The sequence below is a fragment of the Anas platyrhynchos genome, chromosome 1 (assembly GCF_047663525.1).
Source record: "Anas platyrhynchos isolate ZD024472 breed Pekin duck chromosome 1, IASCAAS_PekinDuck_T2T, whole genome shotgun sequence".
Taxonomy (NCBI): Eukaryota; Metazoa; Chordata; class Aves; order Anseriformes; family Anatidae; genus Anas; species Anas platyrhynchos.
Window position 1 is genome coordinate 66,053,716 of NC_092587.1, and position 26,097 is coordinate 66,079,812.

General features: G+C 40.8%; 1 protein-coding gene across 2 annotated transcripts in view; it reads right to left on the minus strand.

The window, feature by feature from the left end:
• Window positions 1-726: 726 nt before the first annotated feature.
• Window positions 727-26,097, minus strand: part of RERG (RAS like estrogen regulated growth inhibitor) — a 114,269-nt gene continuing 88,898 nt past the window's right edge. For both annotated transcript variants that reach the window (XM_027462567.3, XM_027462622.3), the window contains exons 3-5: window positions 20,575-20,631; window positions 5,398-5,471; window positions 727-4,674 (exon numbers count right to left, since the gene is read on the minus strand). In XM_027462567.3, the coding sequence (XP_027318368.1) occupies window positions 4,267-4,674; window positions 5,398-5,471; window positions 20,575-20,631 (539 nt within the window). In that variant the 3' untranslated portion in view covers window positions 727-4,266. The remainder of the gene's footprint in view (window positions 4,675-5,397; window positions 5,472-20,574; window positions 20,632-26,097) is intronic.

The window sequence follows — 26,097 nt, forward strand, 5'->3', positions numbered from 1 at the left end:
TGAAAACAGGCTGGTGAAAAGTTGGCTGCATCCAAAACTGTGACATAAATCTCCTGGATCTCTTATTATCATAGAATCATAGAATATCCTGAGTTGGAAGGGACCCTTAAGGATCATCAAGTCCAACTCTTGACACCGCACAGGTCTACTCAAAAGTTCAGACCATGTGACTAAGTGCACAGTCCAATCTCTTCTTAAATTCAGACAGGCTCGGTGCAGTGACCACTTCCCTGGGGAGCCTGTTCCAGTGTGCAACCACCCTCTCTGTGAAGAACCCCCTCCTTATGTCAAGCCTAAATTTCCCCTGCCTCAGCTTAACCCCAGGATTTTACCTGAGAAGCTTGAGATAAAGATCCATGTTATTTATCTGACAAGAAAGAATTTGAAAGAAGGGTTTCCAGTGTTTTTCACCAAGGTTGTTTATTATCCATGACATTGAACCCTTTTTGATCAGCCTTGAAATGATTACCAATGACATTCAATTCTGTTTTTCACTGTAGATGCTATTTGACGTCTTGATTCTAGGCCTAGCAGCTAAATAAGATCAAAGAAACTGATCCAAATGCTGAAGTGCTTATTCAGGCAAAATTCACTGTTTGGTTTCCTAAGATAAAGACTAAAGTTAAAAAGGGAAAAAAAATAATGAATCAGGACTTCCATAACTGGCCACTTAAACCTAGAAGACAATGCTTTGGAGACAACTAACAGAAGACCAATGCATATTAGTTCAGTACAGAGAGCACTTTTTTATTATTTTTATTTTTCTTATATATTATCTACAAGCACAAGCTTTCATATTTTTAATGTAAAAATGCATACAGATCATTATATATATAAAAATCAACTAGCCTTGTAGCAAACCGCCAGATGCAACCATCCCCAGGTTTGGGGACAACATAACTGGATCCAGGTGCAAACTCAATGGCTGACCCTCACTTCTGTCCTTAGTTGCACCGAACCCCCAGATCTGAAGGGAAGTTCTCAAAGTTCTAGGGAAGTCTTGGTTCCTGATCCAGGTCTTGCAGCATGGGCATGACTAACTCTTCATCAATTGAAGATAAATATTTAAAAACTTCATAAATGACATTCAACTTGTTGTAGGTAACAAGTGTCCATTTCACCTTTCCTCCCCCTTTTTGTTTATCTTCCTTCCCAAACTCTCTCTGCAGAAATGGAAAGGGCAGAGGAGAGGAATTTAATGTTAATGTCATATATGCACATTTAAATAGCAGCAGTAGAAACAGAATTGAAACTGTTGATCTCTGCTGCAGAAAGGCTACTGAATGCAAGTTCATGTTGCATTCGGCCTTTTCAATGTTTGGGCACTTTTCGGTTCAATTTACACGTTGTAGAAATATGACACATTTATAGCATAGCCAATAGTATGTTGCAACATTGTGAGCAACAGTAAATTGGATTGCATTTAATACTATGTAGTATGTATCAACAGATTATAATATACTATCTTATAATTGGCTTGTCAAGCAGACCATTACATTGAGGAAAAAAAAATAAATGAGCAATTAAGTAAAGAAATTTGTGTTTGTGTGGGAGGAAAGGTTGTAAAATAACAGCCTCCTTTCTGACCAAATGTTTAGCATGTTTGGCAGTTTCCAAAATCAGTCTTTGCAAAGGAATGTTACTATTTTTATTAGAGGTTCTTTATGTAACAAGTCATGTTTGCACAGTGGAATATTTTCTTTCAAGAGGATTTTGTAACTTCCCCATAACAGATATTGTGAGAAAAGATATAATTTGCTGGGATTCTTTTGCAAAGTATTATGGCCCTACCTTAGGCTTTCCTTCCTTTCCACTCTCTTAATATGAATACGATAAATTCATTTTCTCTTGTAATTCATACATTACCTTTTTGTATTTTAAATGCAGCTCTACTCTGAAACCCAAGATAGTATTTCAGAGAAAAGAACTGTTGAACTTTCCTTAGAGAGGGATAAATCAATTGCTTAGAATACCAACACCATGACTTTCCTCATCAGCTATGTTGCCATGGGATTGCAGGTAAGGATTTTTTTTTTTGCTTCAGATTTGTGCAGCTGCACTGATTTGAAAGATAACAGAATGACTTAGTGCCTCAACTTGCAATTGCTCGCTCTTTATCCTTATGTTGTAACATACACATTTGCAAGCTCAGATCTTCAGCTAATGACTTCTGGTGTGCGAATAGGCACTAACTTTTTCTGTTACACTCATATTGATTATGCATTACAGGACTAAAATGGCTAAACCTCTCTTTCTCAGAAGCTAGAGACATAGAGACATGACCAATAGTTTGGAAACAGGTGTGTCATGGAGACAGTGACATCATCTGTTGCCAGAACCTCCTGCCCAGAAGCACAAAGTGACATTTCCGTTGCAGTATGTATAGCTGATGTATGGCAACATACCTGAAAATGAGGACCAAAGTATAGGTAGTGATTCTGAAAGACTGGAATGAATTTTCACTGTCTACAATGGGGGAAACAAAGAAAATAAAGAGCAAAAATATAATATACATTTGAATGTGATTTTTGATGATAAAAATTGGGTGAAAGATATGGGTGAACGTTTAAAAAAAATACTTTGGTAAGTATCTTTAAGCTCATGCTTTGAGAAGTCCTGACTTGGGACTTTTCTCTGCCCATGAGGATATACAGGCTTGATTCTCCAACCTGTTTCACCATTTATACGGCTACCTACAACTGTATAAAGTGCTCTTCTACCAGATATCCTCACTCTTCTACATCTGTGGTAAGTTGGATTTGATAGCCTTTGGGCGTTGTTTCCTCACAGAGGCAAATAACCATACAAAGTGCAAAGCAGTGGAGAATAGACTTGTAAGCAGTTACTATAAGAGGGCTGTTCTTCAAAGGAGAATACTGCTAATATTCTCATTTGTCATAGTATCCTTTGGCTGTGGTTCTACATGATGACAGTCTGAGTTGCACATAAAGCTGACTAAAGGGATGCAACACAACTGGTGAGACAAGCACAGTCTGAAAGTCTTCCAGTCTTAGTTCTTGTACCTCTTGCTTCTTCTTATAGAAGAACTACTATAGAATAACTACTACAGTTAGCAAGACAAGTAGGCAGGAGGCAAAACTTAACAGCTGGCTTAAATGAGAGGCATGAGAGAGGAGGGGGAGAAAAAAAAAAAAAGCTTTTTATCCCAGACACCAAAAATATGATAAAATGTACTTTCACTTGAAAGTGTCAGAGTCACAAAAAACTGTGATGGTTTAAACATGTGGAAGTTTAAACATCTGGAAATGATGGCCTTTTGATATGGTAAAAGCCTTTCACATCTGATTACATTTGGGCTTGGACTTGCCTTTCCATGTCTTAAGTTCTTCAGTTTAAAATGTAATAAGGGAAACTACTTGAATTGAAATAAGACCAAAACAAAAATGTAAACAAAAGATAAAAACTACCCTTAACTAAATCAATAGTATTATGGTTATTTTTTTTAGTTTGATTTCCCAAGATGTACACTCCCATTTCCCCAAGTACAGTATTGTACTTCAAGGGGGAAATGCTGAAATGACACTGGACTAGCTGATTATTTCTTGATGAATTCTGTAGTTGTAGAGGATGTCAAAAAGCAGCTGAATTTCAGCTCTGTTGATATGTGTGTCTTGCTGGCTAAACACTCCATGAAAAAGACTTTTCCAGTATTTTTTGCATACCTCGCTAAGAATATCGGCACTCATAGATTTGACAAAATAACAACAAGAAAGGACAGTTTGGAATAGAAGCACACAATGCACCAATTTGGAGCTGGTGAAAGGTGTCAGATGAACTTTCTGGAAAAACACAGCAGCCTCAGTCCTTGAGAATACCAAGTTTGATGGTTGTTGCTGGACTGAAGACTAAGTCTTACTCTCCAAGTAAGTGGCTACTGAGCAGTTGGCTGGCTGGGAATGGTGTTCAGGCACTACTGACTTGCAGGGGATTGGAGGCAGCCTTGTAGAAGCAGAAGATACTCTGTCAGTGCCAATCCCCACAATCATCTAGTCCTTTGGAGTTATTATTTTTTTCTTTTTTCTTTTTTTTTTTTTCCTTGTTAGCCAGAAGCAGTGTGGCTAAATACATTTTGCAACAGGAAAAAGTCTGATCCCATATTACTCAAAAAGTAGTGTGGTTTGACTTTTCTATTTTTTTTTTAACAGCAAAGCTTTGACCATTTTTTATTAAATGTGCTCTGCCTGCCTTGTCCCTATCCCAAGCTAGTATGTTCTACAATGCTTCTCTGGCTTAGTACAGCTCTTTTTAACTGCTGATTTTGGTAAGCATCTTATTAATAGCCTGCTTGACATGGGTGGTGGAGCTTCGTCTCCGAGTCTTGCCCTGGACCATCTTTCGACGCCGTACCTCACGACAGAGCTCATAGAAGGCTTCCATAATGTTGCCCTCTCCTGTGCAAGCAGAGCACTCATAAAAAGCACATGCTAGTTCTGTGGCCAGCTTTTCACCTTCCTCTGTGCTGACCTGCCTGGAGTGATCCAAGTCTGCTTTGTTCCCCACCAGAATCAGAGTGACATTTTTGGGTTTTTTAACTTCATCCAACAAGTTCTTAAGTGGCAGCACTTCCTCAAAGCTGCCTCTGTCCGTGATGTCATAGACCAGCACGAAGCCTTCACCCCATCGCACATGTCCTTCTTTCTGAATAGCATCCTCCTGTTTTGAAAAGACAGACAGCAGCCTTAGGAATACAATTTATGAAAAAGACACCAGGCCAATAGATATTGGTCGCCCAAGGCCTGGAAAGCCATGTACACCCACTTGACTGTACTCTACACACATCACCTTTTTATTGTGTGGCATAGGAGACCTACTCTGCCAAGGTGTCATGGGCTGCCTGCTATGGGCAGGCTGGTAGCATGCAATCATAACAGGGTTTCTGTTGAGCAAAGCCAAGCACACAAACTTCATGGGAATGTGCAGCATGAGCACCTGCTGTGTTTTGAAAGGAAAGGGGTCTTTGCTATGACAAAACTCTTCTACAGTTTGGTAGAAATCACTAACAGAAGTTGTTGAGCCACATCACTTGATTGCAGAAATAGGCTATGACTTTGTGGATAGTAATAACGTTGTTGGGTTGGCCCTGAGTCAAGGAATGAAAACAAAATAATTTTAATCCCAGTGTAAACCTTAACTTTGTTTGTTCTTCCCGTGTTTGAAAAGTGTAAGCAGGGTCCCTTGCAGAATGGCCTGGATCTAGCACACTGGGTCTGACAGCAAGCTGGTGGTGGGGGAGGAAGGAGAGCTCTGCTCAGAAGCAAATCTCAGTCCCCAGAAATGGAGCACATCTGCCACCCACCACATTGCCACCATCGCACTCCCCTTCCCTATTGCCTGTCTGAGCCAAGGTGTTGGATGTTAGTACATGCACCCACGCACCTGACCAGCTGTATCTAGTATCTCCATGGAAACCACTTCATCATCAATGGTAGCTTGGTGACGATATGTAGACTCTAAAATAAGAACACATTTTGTGAAAAGTATTAAAAGAGTGTGATTTTTTTTTTCTATCTTCCTTACAGCTACTCCAGCACAAGACCTGATATGTGACACACAGCTTCACTAAATTTTATCTGTTGGAGTGCTTCCTGCCAGTGGAGCACACTCAAGTCCTCCTTCTACAGCCATGACTCTTCCCTCTCCCCATACCTTGCTTTCCCATGAAGCCTGCACCTGTGTACACTGCACTCTGCCCCCAACAAAAGGACAGTCTCCTGCAGCAAAGAGCTCTGCAAGACTGAAGCCCATTTTTCATGTTTGCTCATAATGAAGGCTGCCACCTGTAAAGCACAAATTCTGCCTCTCTCAGTGTATCCAGCTTGAAAGCCTGTTGCTGCTTAGCCTGAAGTCTGACAAGATCAAAAACAGTGTGGTTGCAGATCAGGGACATAACCACTATGCGCAGGCCATACACAGTGACAAAGTTACAGAATGGTTAGTTATTTTAGGAATGTCTCTTTGAAACATGCTGAAATCATCACATTCCCTTCTTCTACCAAGAGTTCAAGCAGTGATTTCTCTGTATATGATTTATAAGGATAGCCAGTGAGCATTAAGCATTCACACAATGCTATAGAAAAAAGAAACCTATTTACTGTGTCCCAGATTCTGGAACAGGCAACTAATGACAAAAGGGGTTGTTTTATCTTAATGGGCTGATAAGTTAAATTTGATAGCATTTGACCTAAAACTTGGAAAATGATCTGTGCTAACATTTAGATTTATTACTGTTGCTAGCTCACAGATGTCCTATATCAAAAGGCAAATACATATGCTGTAAAACTGTGGTCAGTGATTATGAATGCTTTGCATTGTCAGAGACACAGTTCTTTTATTTGGTGTAAATCTCCCTAAAAGGAATGAAGGATATGTTAAAGGAAAGATATTTCTTGAATTAAAACCTCTGAAAGGGCTCGTGTTTGGTGCATATCTTTTTTGTTTTGTTGCATACTTGAATGTATCACCTCTTCATAGTTAGGAATTTTTCAGTGATGTCAGCACTGCAAACACTCCCTTCCCCCCCCCCCCAAAAAAAAAAAAAAAAAAAAAGTTACTTCCCTCCTGTGCCACCTTAATTGCTTTAAGTAGCACAGCTGTCTCTAATAGGGACAAATGGTCAATTTAATTAGGCAGATGGCAACCAATCTTGTATAGGGCTTCAGGCAATGAAGACTGAATTTTTAAAGGCAGGAAAGCCCCCTTCTATTTGTTATTGTAAGGCTGTTGAAGGAGTTGATATGATCCTGAGGTTATTCATCCAGAATAGAGTAAGATACATCTAAGTCTCTCAGTATGTCTTATTTTTCCCTTCTGTATGATGTCTTACCTGCAGCACTTTCCTCAGGGGAATGCAGCAAAGCAGAAACTCTGGTTTGGTGCAGAAGCTGCAGTGAAGCTCCTTGAGCAAGTTATTTCAGTGGATAAAATGTTCAGTGCTAGGTTGGGGCTCCCTGAGTAGCACTCCCTATCCAAGGTCATTTAGGATCTTATGCTTCCTTTCTTTAGGGGAAAGTGGTGTGAAGAGGAGACAGTTCTCTGAAGGAGTAATGCAGTGTTACCTATTTACTCATTTAGGTCTTAAAATACTTAAATGCATGTGACCAGCTGGCCCTGTTTGACAAGTAGCTGTTGAGAATTGGTCTACCCAACTTCAGAAAATACCTGTATCTGTCCATTTTTGCAGTGCATTTGTGAAATTCTCTTCTTAGGAGGCAGAATGTAGTAGGTCATAGGGCTCTTCTCTGAGAAACTGGAGAATAAATTTCAAGAAGTAGACTTGCTGCAGAAAAGCAGTGTGATTCTTAAGAGATAGCTGAGTTTTTTTTAATAGGTGATTCTAAATTGCTGGTGTTTTATGCTGCAAGTTTAACTCACTTTGGCTGTCTACTTTAGGGTGGAATTTGGTCCTGGATGAGTAACACTGATTGGGGCCAGCTTAGTTTTGAGATATATTAGTAAAAGTGAATCTGTTCCTGTGCTCTGGAATGTGCAGTAGCTGGGTGAATTTAAATGAGGAGAGTAAAACAGCTGGATGTTTAAAACTTTTTGGCAGCCATGGCTTCTTGTTCAAGGGAACAGAAACATAAGAAAAATCTGGTCAGATGCTATGAGCTCTGAAGTCCTGATTTCCAGGCTGTTCACATCAGGCACCCTAAAACCTTAATTTCCCATGTTAGTTTAGAAATGCGCTATCTTGATTTAGGTTTTATTAATTTTATTCTCCCTATGCTGCTCTTTATTTTAAGTTGTGCAGACAAAGGGAAAGATGACTTGAGATACCTTCTGGATCCCTAACTGAAGCTATTGACAATGCAGGTGTCTGTGTCTCAGCTAAGTACCCTTGACTCCAATTAGAGTCAATGAGGTAAAATATGTGCTGGATATACTTTATCTGATATCTTTCCTGGGATGAATTCAATACTTGTTTGCTTTGAACAGGCAATAAATAGCAGGGGCGTGCGACACTTCTGGAAGGAAATATTTACATTGTAAGGGCTTATTGATTTTGGAAGAAAACTTATAGCAGTAGGTTTAGTTAAAATGGAACAACGATGTATGCTATTTTATGTGTACATTTAAAATCAGGTTGGGCTATTCTGTTTGCTTTTAAGTACTGAGGGACACAAGCTTTATATCCATACAGAATTCTAGTTAACTTTTGTCAAGAAAGGTTAATAATACCAGAACATACAAAAATACTGTAAGAAACTTTTGTTTTCATGGTGGCTTTCAGCCAGTTGGATCTGGGAGCTGCAAGAGACCTAGAAAAAGAGTTTTTGTGTAATAATTATAGCAGAGTTTCCAGACAGAAAAGCTACAGTTAATAGGCATGATCTTATCAGTTAAGGTAAAAATCTTGTTAGATGGTGATGCAGAAATATGTTCAAAAGATTAAAATTTCCCATAACTATTTCTGATTATCTGATACAGGTTCCTGTTCTCTTTTTCAAATAAACTCTCTCCTCATTTTGATTTCTGCAGTCTTTGATGTCCATCATGATGGCATTTGTCTCTATCACATTTGAGAAAAGTGACAGCCTATTGGGAACACAATTTACCCCATTACTTCATTACTAATCTTGGTACTATTTGAGATTGTTCTCCAGGGCTTTCCTGCAGTGAAATGTGTTCCCTCTGCATTTCCTTGCTGCTTCAGGGTCTTATCACCTTTTATAAAGCTCTTGTAACTTGAACGTAACTTCCCAACTGGGCAAGTCTCTCTTGTCTTTTTCCTCAATCCCAGCTCTTCTTGAAAATCAGCTAAATGTATTTTTCTTGCTTGCATCTGTCTGTTACTCACTCCATCCATTATTTCCCTGCAGGAAGGCTTTCATTTTGCAACCATCAGTGATTTTACAGGAACCACAGCTCTGCCCTTGTGTATTTAGAAAAGTTCTAAAGAACAGTTCTAATGCTGTATGTCCCCATATGTCTTCTTAGTAACATACTACAAATCACCAAATAAGCATAGTTGTGTTATTTACTTTAACAATAAAATCATGAAATGCATTGTTTTCTGTTATTATCACATGAAAAAGTAGTAGTTAAAGGCAATGGGAAAAAAAAAAAAAAAAGCAGGCATATAACTGAGAGCTCTGACAGTCACGCTTGCGCTCTTCCATGCCTTAAGTGTTTCTGCATATGTAACCCCAAGACTCAGGATATACAGAAGGAAAAGTTCCAGAAGGGTGTACAGAACCAGTCTTGTGTTTTAGATGTATGGTTATCGTACTACATGACCACTTACATCAAGCCATGAATACAAACCAAACTGTGTGCAGGAAGGTATTTGTGGTGACGTTCAGTTCTAGGGATTCCAGTCTGCTTCATGTGTGATCTGCTATTGTGAATGCTGCTTTTGGAATCTGTTTGGTGATGTGTGAAGGAGTGTTTTTCTAACATCACTTTTGGCTTTGTCGGCTCCCTTTGATGAGGCTACACATTTTTTATAATCAGAGTTGCGACTTCAGTACGGCAGACGTTTCCAAGCTAGTCTGATTAGAGCAAGCACAAAAAAGTCATGTCACAGTCACTACAGCTACCAAATATGTCCTAGCTTGTCAACCTGTTTTTAGTCTGCTCTGAGTCCAAGTCAAAGCTCTCAATTATTTCTATTATCTTAGGTTTCCTTAAAATGAGGGTTGGGTGGAGGGTAGAGACTCTATTAATGCCCCTGAAGAGATACAGGAAGAGCCAGCATCTCCTCTGGGCACCCAGCAGGAGCATGCCTCTGTACAAGCCAGGCTGCGGGCTGCCCCTGATGCATGCAGATGTTTAAAGACATTAGGGGACACTAGATGGACACAGAGTACACAGGAGGGCATATGCAAAGAGAAGCTACTGCGGTATGAAATTTGGAGAACAAATTCAGAAGTGAGTCTCTGTGAGGTCTGCTGCTCAGTGAGCAGCAGACAGTTTGGTTTTATCATTTTTACTTTTTTTTCTTTTTAATAAGGAGAGAAGCAAAATAAATGGCTAATGAATGCATAGCTACACTAGATTATATAGTTCTTATCTTTGCATGAAAGGATCTATTGCATTCCCAAATTTTCCTGTTTGGACAGTATAGGTGGGATATATAAAACTAGCCTACAAAAACACAGCTTGTTTCTTGATTTATTAATGTTTTCATATTTAACATACACTAATATATTTAACATATTTTGACTTTCAAATAGAAAAGCTAGAGTAGTTTTATTGAACAAAACTTTAAAATGAACAAAACTCTAAAAATAAAGGGAAATGTCTGTTTGCTGGCTTCTGCTGCATGTGATAGTCTCCTGGGTGCTAACACTGGGTTTCTTTTGAGAGGAGAGGATGGTGTTAATTTCCTTTCTGTACTTACCCAGCTTTTGCTGAGAGTGGCAGAGAAAATGTGCACAGATATTTGGCAACTGGATTAATTAAGGCAAGTTAAAACAAAACTGACAAAGCTGGAGCAGTGCTAACTAGTATGGAGTAAACTTCAAGGCTTCAACTGTTTTTCTAATTTTCTGATTCAAGTTTCCTACCAAACACGAAGCAGAGACATTTGTTCCTGCTGGGAATTATGCACATGACAAGTTTAAGTCTAAATAAACTATTTCTATTTCTGGTTATGTGTTTTTTTTTTTTTTTTTTTTTTTTTTTTGACTATGGCAAGAGGTCTTTGTTAGAGAAGCTGTGTGTATTTCACCTTATTTCTGCCAACATAAATGAAAACTAACCAGTGAGACTTTTCTCACACCTAAAACAAGCAAAACAAAAGCCTGTGCTCCTGACACTACAGAAGCAAGCACTGGAAACTTCTGCTCATCTGGAGAACATGTTGGAATATGATGAGTAAGAAAAGTGGGGGCAAAATATTTTGCAGCAGTAGCTCCAGCAAGAAGAGCTGCTGCCATTCCTGATTTTGCTGTGTGTACAGCTACAGTAAAAAGGCATATTTTTATTACTGGCATCAGAAATATCTTGAGACCCATATGAAAGAAAACAAACCATGTTTCCAGAAAACTGCTTCCCATGTTGTTTAAAATGTCTTACTCTGCTGCTCTCAATTACAGTTTCTTCATTTCAAGTTTTTGAGCATTTGAAGCCAGGGTCAGGGGTTTAAGGTGCTCTATGCCATACCAGTCTATTTCCTCTATTTACAGGCACCTCAGAGAAATCAAGAGTGCATTCACAACTCATTTCTGTAACAAATGCAGCACAAATTCCTGCTGCTGAGAAGGCTAGTAAAAGTGATATAATGTGGATTGAATCTATATCAAGTTAAGCAATGTTTCTACTGTTTTGAAGTGGGGAGAAAACAGAACTCCAGGAAGATAAGTAGCAAGGCACAATCTGGACTATTAAAGGAACTGAGTCTGTTAAGCACTGAAGCAGAAGGAATAAGTAATTTTGTTAATAACATTTGAGGGCATTAATGGCTGGAGTCTGGTGTGAAAATAAGGCTGTTTTCCAGCAAACTATTAAGCATATGCACACATTTATCATGGCATTCCCTGAAACACAAGTTGGCAGCCATTCCTCCTAGCCCCAAATGGTTAGTTAACATTACAGCCCATTTTGGCTGTAAGCCAGTAATGGACCACATACGTTATTTCTAGCTATGCACTTGGATAAGCTGTAGTTGTCAACATGGCTGTTCAGATGAAATATGCTGGAGGCAAAGTTTTGCAAGATGCTGGTCTCCCTCTTTCTCTCTCTTCCCTCTTTTCTTGCTATAGAAAATTGGTATTTTCAATCACAAGCATATAAATGGTCTGCTCTACAGCACTGTATAGACTGTGGTATTCTGTTGTGCAGCAGGAGGGAGAAGGGGCTGAGAGGGAAGGACCTCCCCGGTCTGCTTTCATCCTGGGACTGCTGTTCTGTTAACCTTCACACTCCAGGGCTGAAGGGAGCATCAGCTAATGATTTATTAACAGTTACTTTAGTATGGACCCATTTGTTAAAAGCGCTGTCTGGGCAGTTTCTCTCTCAGCTGTGCTGCCGGGAATCAATATTTTTATAGTGAAGGCAGGTAGTAAGCCTTCAGGAGCATTAAGACAAACTTGCTGAGTGAGCCACAAGTCAAGAAAACTAGAAATCTACAGTATACAAAGATGTGTGTTTCTTCAACTTGCAATCTGCAGCAATGAAAACAATCCCGGGGACAAAGAGTTTGTATTCAGTCTGTATTCCAGATGTCCAGGGAAAGACTAAACCCAAGAGCAAAGACAGTCCTTGAGAACTTTCCTTGGACCTGCAGACCTCAGCTCTTTTTTCATGGCCGTATTGGCACAAAGTCCAGGAAGATAGTTCTTGCATCTTTTTCTTGATAAACTATTCTTAGAGAGGTCTTGGCTACCACAGCTAAGCTGCTTCTGTTTCTCAACAGTTTTGATGGAAGATAGTTTGGATATATTCACAGTCTGCTCTGCTTATTGTTTGTACAGATCTGTCCTTCTTAAGGTGTAGAAAAGAAACTCAGAAGCCTGGTCTAGGCTATAAATATTTGGCAGGGTTGTAATATTAATTATGTTATGTACCATATCTGTGAACTGCCCTTGTGGTCCCTGAATATTATGATTTTGCTGCCAGAGCCCCCAGCTACAGATGTTAAATATGCAAAATTACCCTTCTAATAGGTTTATTATTTATTTATTTATTTTAAGGGAAAAAAAAATAAAAATCATTGCAACAAGATTTCCAGCCGGAAAAGCCTTCTTGCCAAGATAAACTTTACCTTCACAAAGTGTTTTCTGCTATTATTGCCACAGTGGTGAAATTTATACGTCCTGATCTGGACTATAGAACATGAAATTCTCTTGTAGCAGATAAATCAGGGCAGTAACGGGCATCTCTGACCCTTCATCAGGAACTTGTAACTTTTCATGTTCAGCTGGAGAACAACGCTGTTATCGTGGGCCATTCATAATCAAGCTAATAGGAGATAAGTTGGTACAAATTGCTGTCACATCTTTACTGATTCCTACGCATTTTATGCATATGTAATGGTGTCTTCTGAGCTGAATGTATGTTGAGTGAATGGGACTTTGTAGAAACATGAACTTGCTTTTTCCCCTGTCCTGGTTGAAAAAGATTGAACAAAAACCCGAGCAACTTTAAGAAATTCTGACAGAGTTGAAAGGAAGCAAATACTCTTAAAAATGTTACCTTTAATCTAGCAATCCTAGCAAAATTATGATTTTTCTTAAGGCACATGCTTCTTTACTATGAAGAAGAGAAACCATAAAGAATTGTCTATACTATTTATGTTAAATAAACTCCATGTTGTCTGTCTCAGCTTCATAGATGGGCCAGTCTGTCATGCACTGTTCTGCTGATTATCTGCTCAGAGACAATTTTCCTTTCAGAGGATTAGCAAAACTGTATGAAATATGTGATCAGCTAGAGAAAGACATCTAGCGACAGTGTGAGAAAGCCAAGTGAATTTTAGAAAGGTAAACAAGAATATTAACTCCTTGGTTGCTGTTTTTTTATAAGCAGACTCTTATTTAAAATTGTGTCTTTGAAGAAATGGTGTTTTTGTGTGCCTTTGATGTAAGAGTCTTAGAGTAACTGGTACTCATAGAGTTAAAAGATTTACAACGCTTCCATGAGATGAAGGATTTTATAGATGAGAAGCAGAGGCAGAGAGACTACAAGCAACAACTCAGTGACAGAATCAAGGAAAGAACTGGGGAACCTGTCTCCTGCACTTCCTTGGGGTTTTATTTGTGTGGTTTTCTTCCCTGTATGGCAAAAATGGATGTTGTAAGTCTCTGCGTCACAAAACACCTCATTCCCCCCATCTGTACATCAAAGTGCTAATTTAGAAAAAATGACACAACCCAGTTCATAATTCACTCTTTTCACCTTTTTTTTTTTTAATTTTCTTTAAACTTGGTTATCCCAGCTCAGCTTCCAGAGGAGTGAATTGTCCTGATATGTTAAAACAGCAAATGTGTTTTCAGTGAAATACTGCAAAACTTATTTTAAAAAGCACCCTCTTAGCCATAGCTATGATTAATTTTCTTTTTTCATCTTTCGAGCCAGGAGATTCTCCTTGCCTGTCATGGCTGATGGAAGCAGGTAATTTGCTGTTGCTCATGAGGTAATTTGCAAGCATCAGTGCTGTCTGTCTGCTGATGAGTTGACGCTTTGAGCTTCTTCCTTCTTTTCTACCCTCTCTGGAAAAACGAATAGACTGGTTCCCTTGATGACTTACTCTGTTTATAAAATCAGGGATGCTGAATCCGTTAAATATGTCTTGTCTGATGGCAAACCACAGTGCCTATCCACCCTTGAGAAGAGTGAAGAAGGCACACTAAATTCTGAGCACTACCAATAGCTCACGGGGGCAACTGCTGCGGTCCAGACTATTACTTCTAATTACTGGCACCAAGAAGAGCAGCTATCCACAACACACTTTACAACTGTGACATGAAGTCCTGTATCACTGAGATCCATGTGAGGCCTGCATTCAAGCCAGGACTTTCCCCACATAAAGTAGGTGGCCAAATGAAGGCCTTCACACCTCTGCCTTGAAACACCTCCCCACAGAGCACGTCCATTCCTGACAAGATGGTGGCTGGCAGGTGTTAGGCGTTTATGCACGTCTGTCTTTGTGGCAACCAGCCACAAAAGGTGGCCAAACCCCAAGAGGGCTGTGAGGGCAGCTGCTTGCTGCTCGCAGGCTGCAAGCTTTTCCCCCAGCCAAGCCACCATGGTGGAAGGCAAACTGTCAGCCTGCTGCCACCCGGTTCCTGGCAGGCCCTGCTGAAATCATACATAGGAATGCTTGTTTTCATACTTTTTTTTTTTTTTTTTTTACACAAATCTGTCTGCAGAGCCAAATTGAAATATAGCACAAATAATTTCCAGCTCTGTATTAAATCTGCCACAGAGACATTGCATATGTTTGTGAAGTGCTTTTAGGCTGTGGGTTAAATGGTGCCCCAGCTAGGCCAAGGTGTTTTTTAGGCTTTCTAACATCACAGTGAATCTGTTTATTAATTGGCAAGTTGGATTCCATTTTTACAACATTTAATGAATTTTTTGTGAAATTCATGTGGTAGCCTAATCCCCTTTCTCTGTACATAGCCTCTTACTGAGGCGACTGGCTCCAGGGCAGACATGTTTTGCCGTGGAGCCAGGGTTCAGGACAGACAGGGCTTCTTTTCTGGCATCGAGGCTACTCGAGGCAGCTGCCACAACCCGGCAGCCCTCACAAGGGAGGCTGACAAGGCATAGGTGGAGCCAGCAGTGCCCCTCTACCCTGATGTTCAAAAGCTGCCCCTAGGGAGCACAGCGAACAGGACATGCAAAAAGGGTGGGACGCAGCAGTTCGCACAGGCAGGGCAGAGTGTTCCCCCCGCCCATAAGAACAACTCATCTAATGGCTGTCTACGACTAGCTAGGCCACAATGGTCTACACTAGGCAGAGAGCTGTCTGTAGAAAGTCTGTAACCACCCAGACTTACTGCCCGCTCAACAGTGTGGCAGTTCAGGTCTCTGGATGCTGAAAGTGTCTGAGCCTGCTGCTGCCATCTATCTGAGGGAGGCAGAGACACCGTGTGTGTGAGGTGTGAGCAGGTGGATGGCCTGGTCTGCCTGGTGGCAGGGCTCAAGGAGGAGGTGGAGAGGTTGAGGGATATCAGGGAGTGTGAGAGGGACATAGACTGGTGGAGCAACTCCCTGCAGGGCCTGAAGGAGAGTTACTGGGGTGAGACACCCCAAATGGAGGTGGACCCCCAGCCCTGTCACTGTCGGGCAGAGGCAGGGGACCTAGGAGTTGAGGAGGAATGGAAACAGGTCCCTGCTCGACCTTGAAGGCAACGCCCATCCCCTACCAGCCCCACCTTCCCAGGTGCTCTTACACAACAGAGCTGAGGCCCTGGAGCTTGAGAGACCAGTGGGTGAGAATGAGGTAGAAAGTCTACCCAGGAGGATGCCTAGGGCGAGGAAGTCGACTCCATGCCTCAAGACTGCTTCCACCAAGAGAGAAAGAAGGGTGATTGTTGTAGGCAACTCCCTTCTGAGGGGAACAGAGGGCCCTATTTGTCAGCCTGACCCTACCCATAGGGAAGTCTGCTGCCTCCCTGGGGCCAGGATCAGGGACATTGCCAGAAAGCTTCCCAACCCGGTTTGCCCCTCTGGCTATTATCCTCTTTTAATAGTCCAGGCTGGCAGTGATAATATTGAAGAGAGAAGCCTGAAGGTTTCAGGACTTTAGGGGACTGGGATGGTTAGCAGATGGAGCAGGAATACAGGTGGTGTTTTCATCCATCCCTACAGTGGCAGGAAGGGGTACAGAGGGGACACGGATAACCCACCTGATAAACACCTGGCTCAGAGGCTGGTGCCAACACAGAAATTTTGTGTTTTTTGACCATGGGGCGCTTTACTTGGCACCCGGCTTGATGGCCGCAGACGGGTCCCACCTATCTCAAAGGGGAAAACAGATCCTAGGCCAGGAGCTGGCAGGGCTCATTGAGAGGGCTTTAAACTAGGTGAGAAGGGGGATGGGGCTGAAACAGGGCTTGTTAGAGTCATGCCGGGGGAACAAGGGAAAGGCCAGGGGAGAAGGCAATGGCCCAACTGAAGTGCATCTACACTAATGCACGCAGCATGGGTAACAAACAAGAGGAGCTGGAAGCCATTGTGAAGCAGGCAGGCTATGACTATGAGGCCAACTGTACATGTATGAAGTTCAACAAGGCCAAGTGCTGGGTCCTGCACCTGGGGCACAACAACCCCAAGCAGCTCTACTGTCTGGGAGATGAGTGGTTGGAAAGCTGCCTGGCAGAGAAGGACCTGGGAGTGATGGTGGACAGTCGGCTGAATATGAGCCAGCAGTGTGCTCAGGTGGCCAAGAAGGCCAACAGCATCCTGGCTTGTATAAGAAACAGCGTGGCCAGCAGGACCAGGGAAATGATTGTCCCCCTGTACTCGGCCCTGGTGAGGGCACACCTCGAGTGCTGTGTTCAGTTTTGGGCCCCTCACTACAAGGACATGGAGGTGCACGAGAGAGTCCAGAGGAGGGCAACGATGCTGGTGAGGGGTCTGGAGAACAAGTCTTATGAGGAGCAGCTGAGGGAGCTGGGGTTTTTCAGCCTGGAGAAAAGGAGGTTCAGGGGCAACCTTATTGTACTGTACAGGTACCTTAAAGGAGGCTGTAGCAAGGTGGGGATTGGTCTGTTCTCCTATGTGCTTGGTGACAGGATGAGGGGGAATAGGCTAAAGTTGCACCAGGGGAGGTTTAGGTTATTAGAATATTAGGAAGAACTTCTTTACTGAAAGGGTTGTGAGGCATTGGAATGGGCTGCCCAGGGAAGTGGTTGAGTCACCATCCCTGGAGGTCTTTAAAAGGTGTTTAGATGCAGAGCTTGGTGCTATGGCTTAGTGGAGGCCTTGTTAGTGTTAGGTCAGAGGTTGGACTAGGTGATCTTGGAGGTCTCTTCCAACCTAGACAATTCTGTGATTCTGTGATATTTAACTAACTAATATAACTAAGTTTAATGCTGAATTCTTAACATTTTAGAAAACTGTATTTTTAAAATACATGTAAATGTATTTTTAAAAACGTGCAGTTCCAGCCTATTTCTCTGTAGAGCTGTTTCTTTGGACCTTCTAATTTTGTTGCACACATAGGATACTTGTGTGATTTATTATAAATAAAGATAGAAACTGGAAGCTCATTCACCTTGATGATGCCGGGTAACCACTTAGTCTGAGTGATTTGGCACCTTTTCCAGAAAAATAAGCAAATAAAAAATAAAAACATGCCAAGACGGTGACAGTGACTTGCCAGTTAAGCAGAAATTATGGAGAAGTCAAGGCTGACAATTTGCACTCCCCACAAAATGACCTTTGCTGCAGCTCTTATCCCTTGGCTGTGAATGGTAAAATAAAAAGCACAGTGGTATGTACTTTTGTGAAGATGCAGCTGTCTTACCAGTGCTTGTACAGAGCCAACATCATGCACAGAAGTGGCAGAGGTGCAAAACCCTGACTTCCTTGGCGGCTCCATGTGCCAAGATTTGCAAGATTCAGTGGTGCTGCTCCCGCCAGAAAATGTTATTTTGTGGTTTGTAATTTGGCTCCTGGAGATACAGCAGCATGTCCAGATGCTGCTAAAAATATTGTCCTTCATTTTCTTCTGGCAGGTCAGAGTAGTAAAGAATATTTATAATGTGTGTTTTTCCTTTCCAGTTAAAATGTGCCACCCTTGAATTAAGAGCATAAGTTGTATTTTTATTTTTATTTTTTTAAATTTACCCTAATATTTAACTTAGGATAATGTTGAATTTCCATCCAGCCTTGTAGAGCTTGGAGAAAGCTTTTCTAAAAATAGGGATTATCCAGGGATTCTTTGCATCAGAGGTCTAATGGATAGTAGAGAATTTGACATAAGAAATAAACTGTCAACATGACACTTGTCACAGCCCCAGTGATTTCTGGCAAAACCTCCTGTTGCGCAGCAGCTAGATTGTTTGCATCTGTTTTACTCCTACCCTTTCAGCATTGCTTGACAAAAAACGATTAATCTCCATTTAGGGCAAATGTCTCAGTGACACAGCTTAAATTTTTTTAAATTGCTGGAATATATAGATATCCCTCTTTCCACCCAATCGTCAGTCCATTACTGCTAAGAAGAAACAAATCTGGTAAAATTTCTCAGTAATCAGTTCAGTGACGTTAACAGGTAACTGGATGCTGAGGCACCAGAGAATGACCTTGATAAAGACAGAAATAGATTCTCCAAAGAACTTTCTCAAAGCTTTGAAAGTATAGTCCCTTTATGATTGACCTCTGAAGGCCTGAACAACGGTTAGAATATCATGAGATTGTTTTGTAACACTTCAGAGCCTCCTCTGAATCCTGTTGTGATACATGGTTTGAAAAATAGTACTTTAAAAAAGTATCTAGTGTGCTTCTTCCATGAGGGATTTCTGTGATTATTGGTTTATGCATTTCTCAAACCTTTTCCTCTGAGCAGCTTAAAGCACTTAGCTTCATAATAGCTGTAATACATAGCTTAAGCTGTTTTCCTCTAAACTGGGTGAGACTGTAGAATTCAGTAAGTCAGAAGGGACTTAATTGTATTGAGATAGGAGTATTGTATGCATGAAAGCTTTTCACTTTGCTAACAGAAGACAATCCTGAGGGGCATAGTTGATTTGCAGTTGTATTAATTTGTAAAAACAGAAACAAACATCAAGGCTTATACAGCAAAAAGTATGTAGAGCCTTCAAAATGGGGCAAAAAATACTAAATCTTGTATCATATACTTTAGTTTGCGTGCTTCAACAGCACAACTATGATGTTTTTGCATGCAGGGTCCCGATAAGACGGTAATAAACTTAATAAAATAAAATCTTTTGTATAATTATGGTCTTCTATTGTCAGGTTCTGAAAATGGCATATAAATGATGGAAATGTAAAGTTTAATAAAACATTATACTGAACATCCTACTGTGCAGGACAGGTGACATCAGTATATTCATCAGTGAATTATATTAGCAGATAAAAGAATGTATTTAAGTTCAGATTGTTCTGAGAATTACTTTCCCATGATGAGAGTTCTGATATCTGTCATTTCTTCATCTTACCAGACAAAAATACATAATATGATACTAGAAACTTTCCTTTGTTGAAAGGGCTGCCTGGGTTTTGTAATAAAGTGTATTAAAATTTAATCCTGTTTATTTCTGCTATGCAAAATTATATTGTTCTCTATTTCTTTAGCGTGACTTCTTAGAGAAGGAACCCTGAGAAAGAAATAGGTGTTTAACTGGACGATGTTTATTCAACAGACTGTAGGAGAAAAGAGAACTTCCCAGCTCCTTACTTCACACCTCATCTCAGACTTCTTGGCCTGGATTTTCTATGGTGCTGAGCATTCAAATAGACTAACTTCGGAACTAGTAAGAAGTTGGCCCAAATTTTCAAAGGCTTCGAACTCAAAGAAACCATCTGAAATCTTTTTGAGTTATCAGTGCCAGCTTCCCAACAGTGCCAGACCCAACTCAGCTGAGTGGGAGCTGTGGAGAGGACACATTGATGCACTTCTGATGCCTTGTGTCCCTATTTGCTTACTCTAGAAGTGAGATGCAATGTGTGTTTGAAAGGTGAGGACTATGAACTTAGCTAAGTGTAGGCAGAGTGTAAATACCTACACATTTTTTTCCCCTTGAATTTTTGAGTTACATATCCCAGAAAGTCTATTCTCCAGCAATTGCTGGCTGGGTTATCCAAAAGCAGAAAACTGATCACAAGCTAAATACTTTAATTTTCAGAGTGGAAATAATAATACAATTGCTTTCAGAGGCAAAATTCCCACTGACCTCTGTGTGGGCAGGATTGTGCCTTGTATATTAATTCCACTTTTGTTTGAGTGCATTACTGCTTCTCTGTTCTGCCATCTTAGGTAATAATTTGTTTCAGCTTTAAATGACCATAGAGAAGCTTTCTACAGCAAATTTAAAGGTTGTTTGAGGCACAAAATTTTAACTCTATGATTTTCCATTACTTCAGACATGCTATTTAATGCAACGTACCACATATATACAATGAAATATAACCTACCTAGTGTTGGGTCATACTCCCAGATGAACCGTTTGGTCAGGAAGCGTACAACAAGAGCTGGAGGAACAAAAAGTTTACAGGTGAGATGCAGAAACCATCAGCTTGCCCAGTTTATAAAATTTTACCAGCTTTTTTTTTTTTTTTTTTTTTCTTTATGAATGCTCATATAGCAGCTCTCCTGAACTGTGTGTGGAGTTCAGCATTGCTTATGGGGGCAATCAAGACCTTTTCACTCTTTGTGGCCCACAAACACTTGGTGGTGGAAGACATTACAGCATTAATCATTTACCCATGTAACAATGTTGGAAGAAGAATACCGAGAGGTTTTCAATGGTAACCCCCAACTATTTTTTTCTTTTCTTTTGGTCACAAGAGCATATACTGTTAAAAAGACAAAACAGAACTCCATTTGTTGTGCTGGGGGTTGGATGAACAGATGCCCTTTTTTTTAATTTTTTTTGAGGGGGGTGGAGAGGGAATGACACATGGGTTTCTTTAGATTTCCCATAACCCCATCAGGGCTGGCAGGTTTTGAACCAGGATGCTTTACAGCTTCAAAACCAGAAGTGTTCATAATCATTTAATTTCTGAAGAAAAAAAAAAAAAGGACAACAAAATGTTCCCATCAGATTTTAAACCTTGTAAGGTAAATACATAATTGGCTAAATAGCTTCCTTCTGCATCTTGTCATGCTTTCCTTGCAACCACTTATTTTCAGTGTTTTGTGTACTTGTCCCTGTAACTAACTAGCTATAACATTTTAAAGTAATGGTCAGCAAATGGAATTAACAAATTTGCAGAAATTTAAATAATAGTTTGGATTTTGTTGCACTGGATAACTAGTTCTCAGTTTCAGTTTATGGGCTAAGGTCTTTCTACTTATATTTATATATATATATAATTTTTTTTTTTTTTTTCTCTCTCTACCCCCCTTTAAAGACATCCTACAAAATCTTTGTCAAGATTTTGATTATGCTCTAACCATCAAACTTAAAGCTAAGCACAACGTTGAATTTCTGGTGAGGTAAACAAAGTGCTCACCCATGCCACTGGTTCAAAATTCTCCGTTTCCAAACTGGAGCTAGTGGTATCACCACACTAGCTGTGATTACATTGATTTCAGCTATAGAAAAAGTTTTCCTTGTCAGCCCTACAGGATTGTTCTGTTCTTCCAGCTGCAGACAGACAGCAAAAGGTGACACTTAACCCACTTCTGACCCTTTTCAAAATTAAAGCAATAGGAATCCCCTCCCCACTTCCTACTTCTGTGCCCAAGAGTAGGAGAAGGCTCAATGCACTGCAGAACAAAACTAATTAATTCAGCTTTGCTCAGTTGGAACCTATTTTCTTAAATACAGTCAGAACATTAGTTTTGAGGAAGATTTAACTCTGCCTCATGCTTGGAGGGTAATAAGAATCTGATCCTAAGGAAATGAGATCACTAGACAAGACGCAATTTTAAATCGGTGTTATTCTTTTTTTTCCTTAGGAAATCCTATTTTTTTAGCCTTTGCAGAAAAGCTCTCCTTGGCTTTCAGAGTCAATGTGGCAGTTCTTAGCTAAAGTTACTTTTCAAGCCATAGTCATAATGTGGATGTCATTATAGTACAAGAAAATCTCTGTGTAGCTTATTTTCCATCTATAATGATGTCTGCACCAGTACTTTTTTCCCCCCATGGTTTGCCTCAGCTGTAGTAGTTTAAACATCTTGATATTTCAAAAGTTTGGTCATGACTCTTCTCTAATTAGTAGTAATTTGTTCCCTAATTGCTAGCAAAATACACAGCATGTTCTATTTTGACTGGGATGTGGTGCAGGGTAAAAGTTCTGACATGCTTTCAGAAGACTTCTTATCATGTTACTTTTTGAAAGCAGATTTTAAAAATGCTTCCAGGGGCACTGCAGCCCACAAGGGTGATAAGCCTGCTTGCTCAAGTGTTCAAAAGAAACAGCATCTGCTCTATTCCATCTCATGCCTGCTGCACACACTGTTTTTCAGATGTTGAGATTACAAGGTATTCCTCCACCCTCCCAGAAAAAATAAAAATAAAAATGGTTGGCACAGAGAAACACATAGTTTCATGGAAGCAGAGTGGGCTCTCAGATGGGCTCTAAAGATGGAAAACCATAATTTATTTTAATGTCAGAATAAGAATTCATGTGGGTATAATCATGGTCTGTCTTGCTTGTCAGCTTATCACTGTGTCGTTGTTCTTAATGAGCACCACCCACACATACACAGCAATGCTGATAGAGCGAAGAAAACCCCTTGGGACAGCTTTTATTGCACCTTTCTGTCTTATGACTGTGAGATGCTGGCTCACAGATGTCCAGGAACAGTGCTCTGCTTGCTGCCTTGGGACTGCTGATGGGGTTTTTGTGCATGCTGTGTGCAATGGCAAAGAGACAGGTGACACACTGCCACCCCTGTGGGCATGCAGCTGAGCAGGGCAGTGCTTCTGAGGCAAGCCACTGCTGGTGTTTGCACATGGCACTTCCAGCTGCTCTAATATCTAGCCAGGCAGATGCTTTCCTTAGCTGTCTTCTCATAGTATTAGACTGAAAACAAAAAGGTATCTAGAATAAAGGTATCAGGTTCAAAGCTAAAGGTGCCCGACTTTTCACAGCTGTACTCTGAAGGAAAAGCAGCGGGCTTCTGTCTGTTGTGGTGCCTTTCACTGGAGCCTGTGCCTGGGCTTGCAGTAGCTAACAGAGAGAAAGAAAAGACAGGAAAGTGGGGGAAGCCTGCCCAACTATTTCCATATTTAAATGTGGTCCACTTCCAGTCATGATAACCTTGTATGTGTAGATGGAAATTGCTGGAGATGAGAGTCAGTGGTAATGGGGGCTAGAAGAAAATCTGTTAAGCATTCATATCTGAGAAAGGAGCTGAGGCCAGATGAAAAAACAAAGAGTGGTAGAGCTGGACCACAACAGCTAAGGTGAGCCTGGGAGAACACAGATACAGGTGCGTACAGTACACTGGATGAGTTGATACAGGCTTTGCGTGTTACTGAGATGAAGAACTAGTGATCACAGATGTGAGCTCAGGTGAGGAGAGAAAAAGTAGGTTGGATTTTCCTCTAGCAGGAGAGGCCTGTGTGCAGAATACAAATACTTGCATACTCAGGAGGAAGCTGAAGGAAAGAAAGAAAGGGTGGGAGGAGGCTGCCATACACAGGGCCAGATGGCAGCTACTCTCTCACTGGCTGGTCTCAGCAGGGAGAACAGCAAGCCCAGCAGGGAGTACCCTTGAAACAGTCCCAGCTTCTCTCCTTCATGGCAGTGGTCACCATCCATCCTACAGACTTTTCCACTTCCACACATTTTGACAAGGCTGAGAGTTAGCAGATACATTTTACAAATGAGGAAAATGAGATGCTCTTCATCCAGTGTCTGTCCTGTGTGTAAATAATCACAAGATGTTTTGAATAGGAAACATCTTCACCTCCATCTCATTAAAGATGCTTAGCAAATGGGCTTCTGACATCCAGTTGGATATTACAGCAATGTATGCAGCTTGATCTGATTTGACTGAAGAGAGTCAATGAGAGGAGAGCTGGGAAGGGAATGCAAGTGCTTAGTCTAGTCCAGCTTGCTGGCTCATGCTGCCTCCCCTAGAAGTGATTCCTCTAGAGCAGGGATATTACTGTGGAGCCATTTTGTTTATGTTGAGCTCATTTACTGCCAGATTGCATCACTTCTGTTTTAGTGAAATAACTTCTGCCGGCAGAAGAATCAGAAGTGAAGACATTAGGAATTCACTACACTTAGGGCTGTGGCATTCAGATTTCTGCTGCTGGTATAAGTGACACTTCATGCAAAGCAATAAAACTTCCTCACACTCAGGAATGCTGCAAATAAAAAGTTGAGGTCTTGTTTCCTTCTCATCTTAGCAAGGGTGTATGCATTCTGCTTAACCTGTGCATTCTGCTTAGCCTTATGTAGCTCTAATGCTAAATAATATTGAGTCAAAACCAACCCAACACTTTAAAGTAATTGTATTCGCATGCTGGGTTTTGATTCAAAAATAACAGAGATTGAAAAATGTATGAAACGTTATTTTCTGATTAAACTAGGTAACTAATTCCAGTGTTCATATTAAAATCACCATTTCTAGCACTCATCCTAGTAAAAGATGAAATGAATTTTGAAGCAGAAAAGACTTGGATTGATGCAATACCTAACAGAAGTGAATTTCATTGTCCTCTGCAGAGAGTAGCCCACACCCTTCCCCTAACACATATTGCTTGTGAAATGCATGAACTTGCAAACTTCGAAGGAAAGAATCTCAAGAAAACTGCAGTTTAGATTCCCAGTGTTTTTTTCGGAGACATGACCATTACCTAAGGGAATTGATGTAATGTCCCAGCAAAGGAAGAATAGACTCATGTCTCTTCTTGCCTTTCCTCACACCCTCTCTTCCAAGTTAGCTGTTTTGTACAGGGTTTAAATTAGGGTAGATCTTGGCCCAGGCCTTTCATTCACTCATGTTTAAACCTTCTGCCTTAGAAGTTTTTCTTGGAGAAGAAACATGACTGTCTGTCGAATGCATTTCCACTGTAACTCCACTGAAGACAATGAAGTTATATCAGGAAATAACTTGGCTTATAAACTGAGACTGTCAACCACATAATTAATCAGTTTCTTTGGGACTTGTGTGGCTGAAGTCCTTACTCAGCTTTGAAGCTCAAAGTCTCAGTCTGTATGTTCTGGAACACACACACACACACACACACACACACACACACACACACACACACAAAATCTTGAGTTTTGTTTTAGATCTTTGTTTGGATTTAGAAACACATAAATGCTCTGATAAAATGTGCAGACTGTCTGAATACATATCTTTGTGTTTTGTTACTGTTTCAGCTAATGCAGGCTGTGCTTTCGGGGTCAGGAAGAATGGAAACTGGGATTTATTTGAAAAATGCCCCCCTTCCCCAAAAGCTACAGAGTTCAAAGTTATTCTAGGAAAAATAACAGTTCTCTGCAGTGAAATAACTATGATGACTCTTTTATGCCATGAGAATTTTCAGCTATAAAAATGATCTGAAAAAAGTCCCATTATTTAACATATCAACAAGTCTGTTCCTGGTGCCATGATGACGTGTCATTAGTAAACCATACTTGGCAGGAGATACCAGAGTGGCTGAAACCAGTTGTTATAATGATCAGAAAGCACTTCCACAGGCCAAGTACTTCATTTTTTAAAAATGGGTATTTTTGTCAGAGTTCATCTCCCCTTCGCCCTCCTGGAGGCCCCTCGTGTATTTGAGTTTCAGGGGACTTGGAGCACGTGGTGAGCCCAGGTCTGGCTCTGCAGCATGCTGGCATGGGATTTGCTGCCTCTTCGGAAAGCTCTGTGCTCAGCTTGGGAAGGTGATAGTTTGCTTTAAAACCACTACCAGGAAACTTCTGATTTGCTTCTGAAAGTGCAGGTATTTCAGGGAGGGAGAGGAAATAGTCATGACTTTTGATGGTGTTTGTGGGCCTGTGTTCAACTTAGCTTTGACCGTC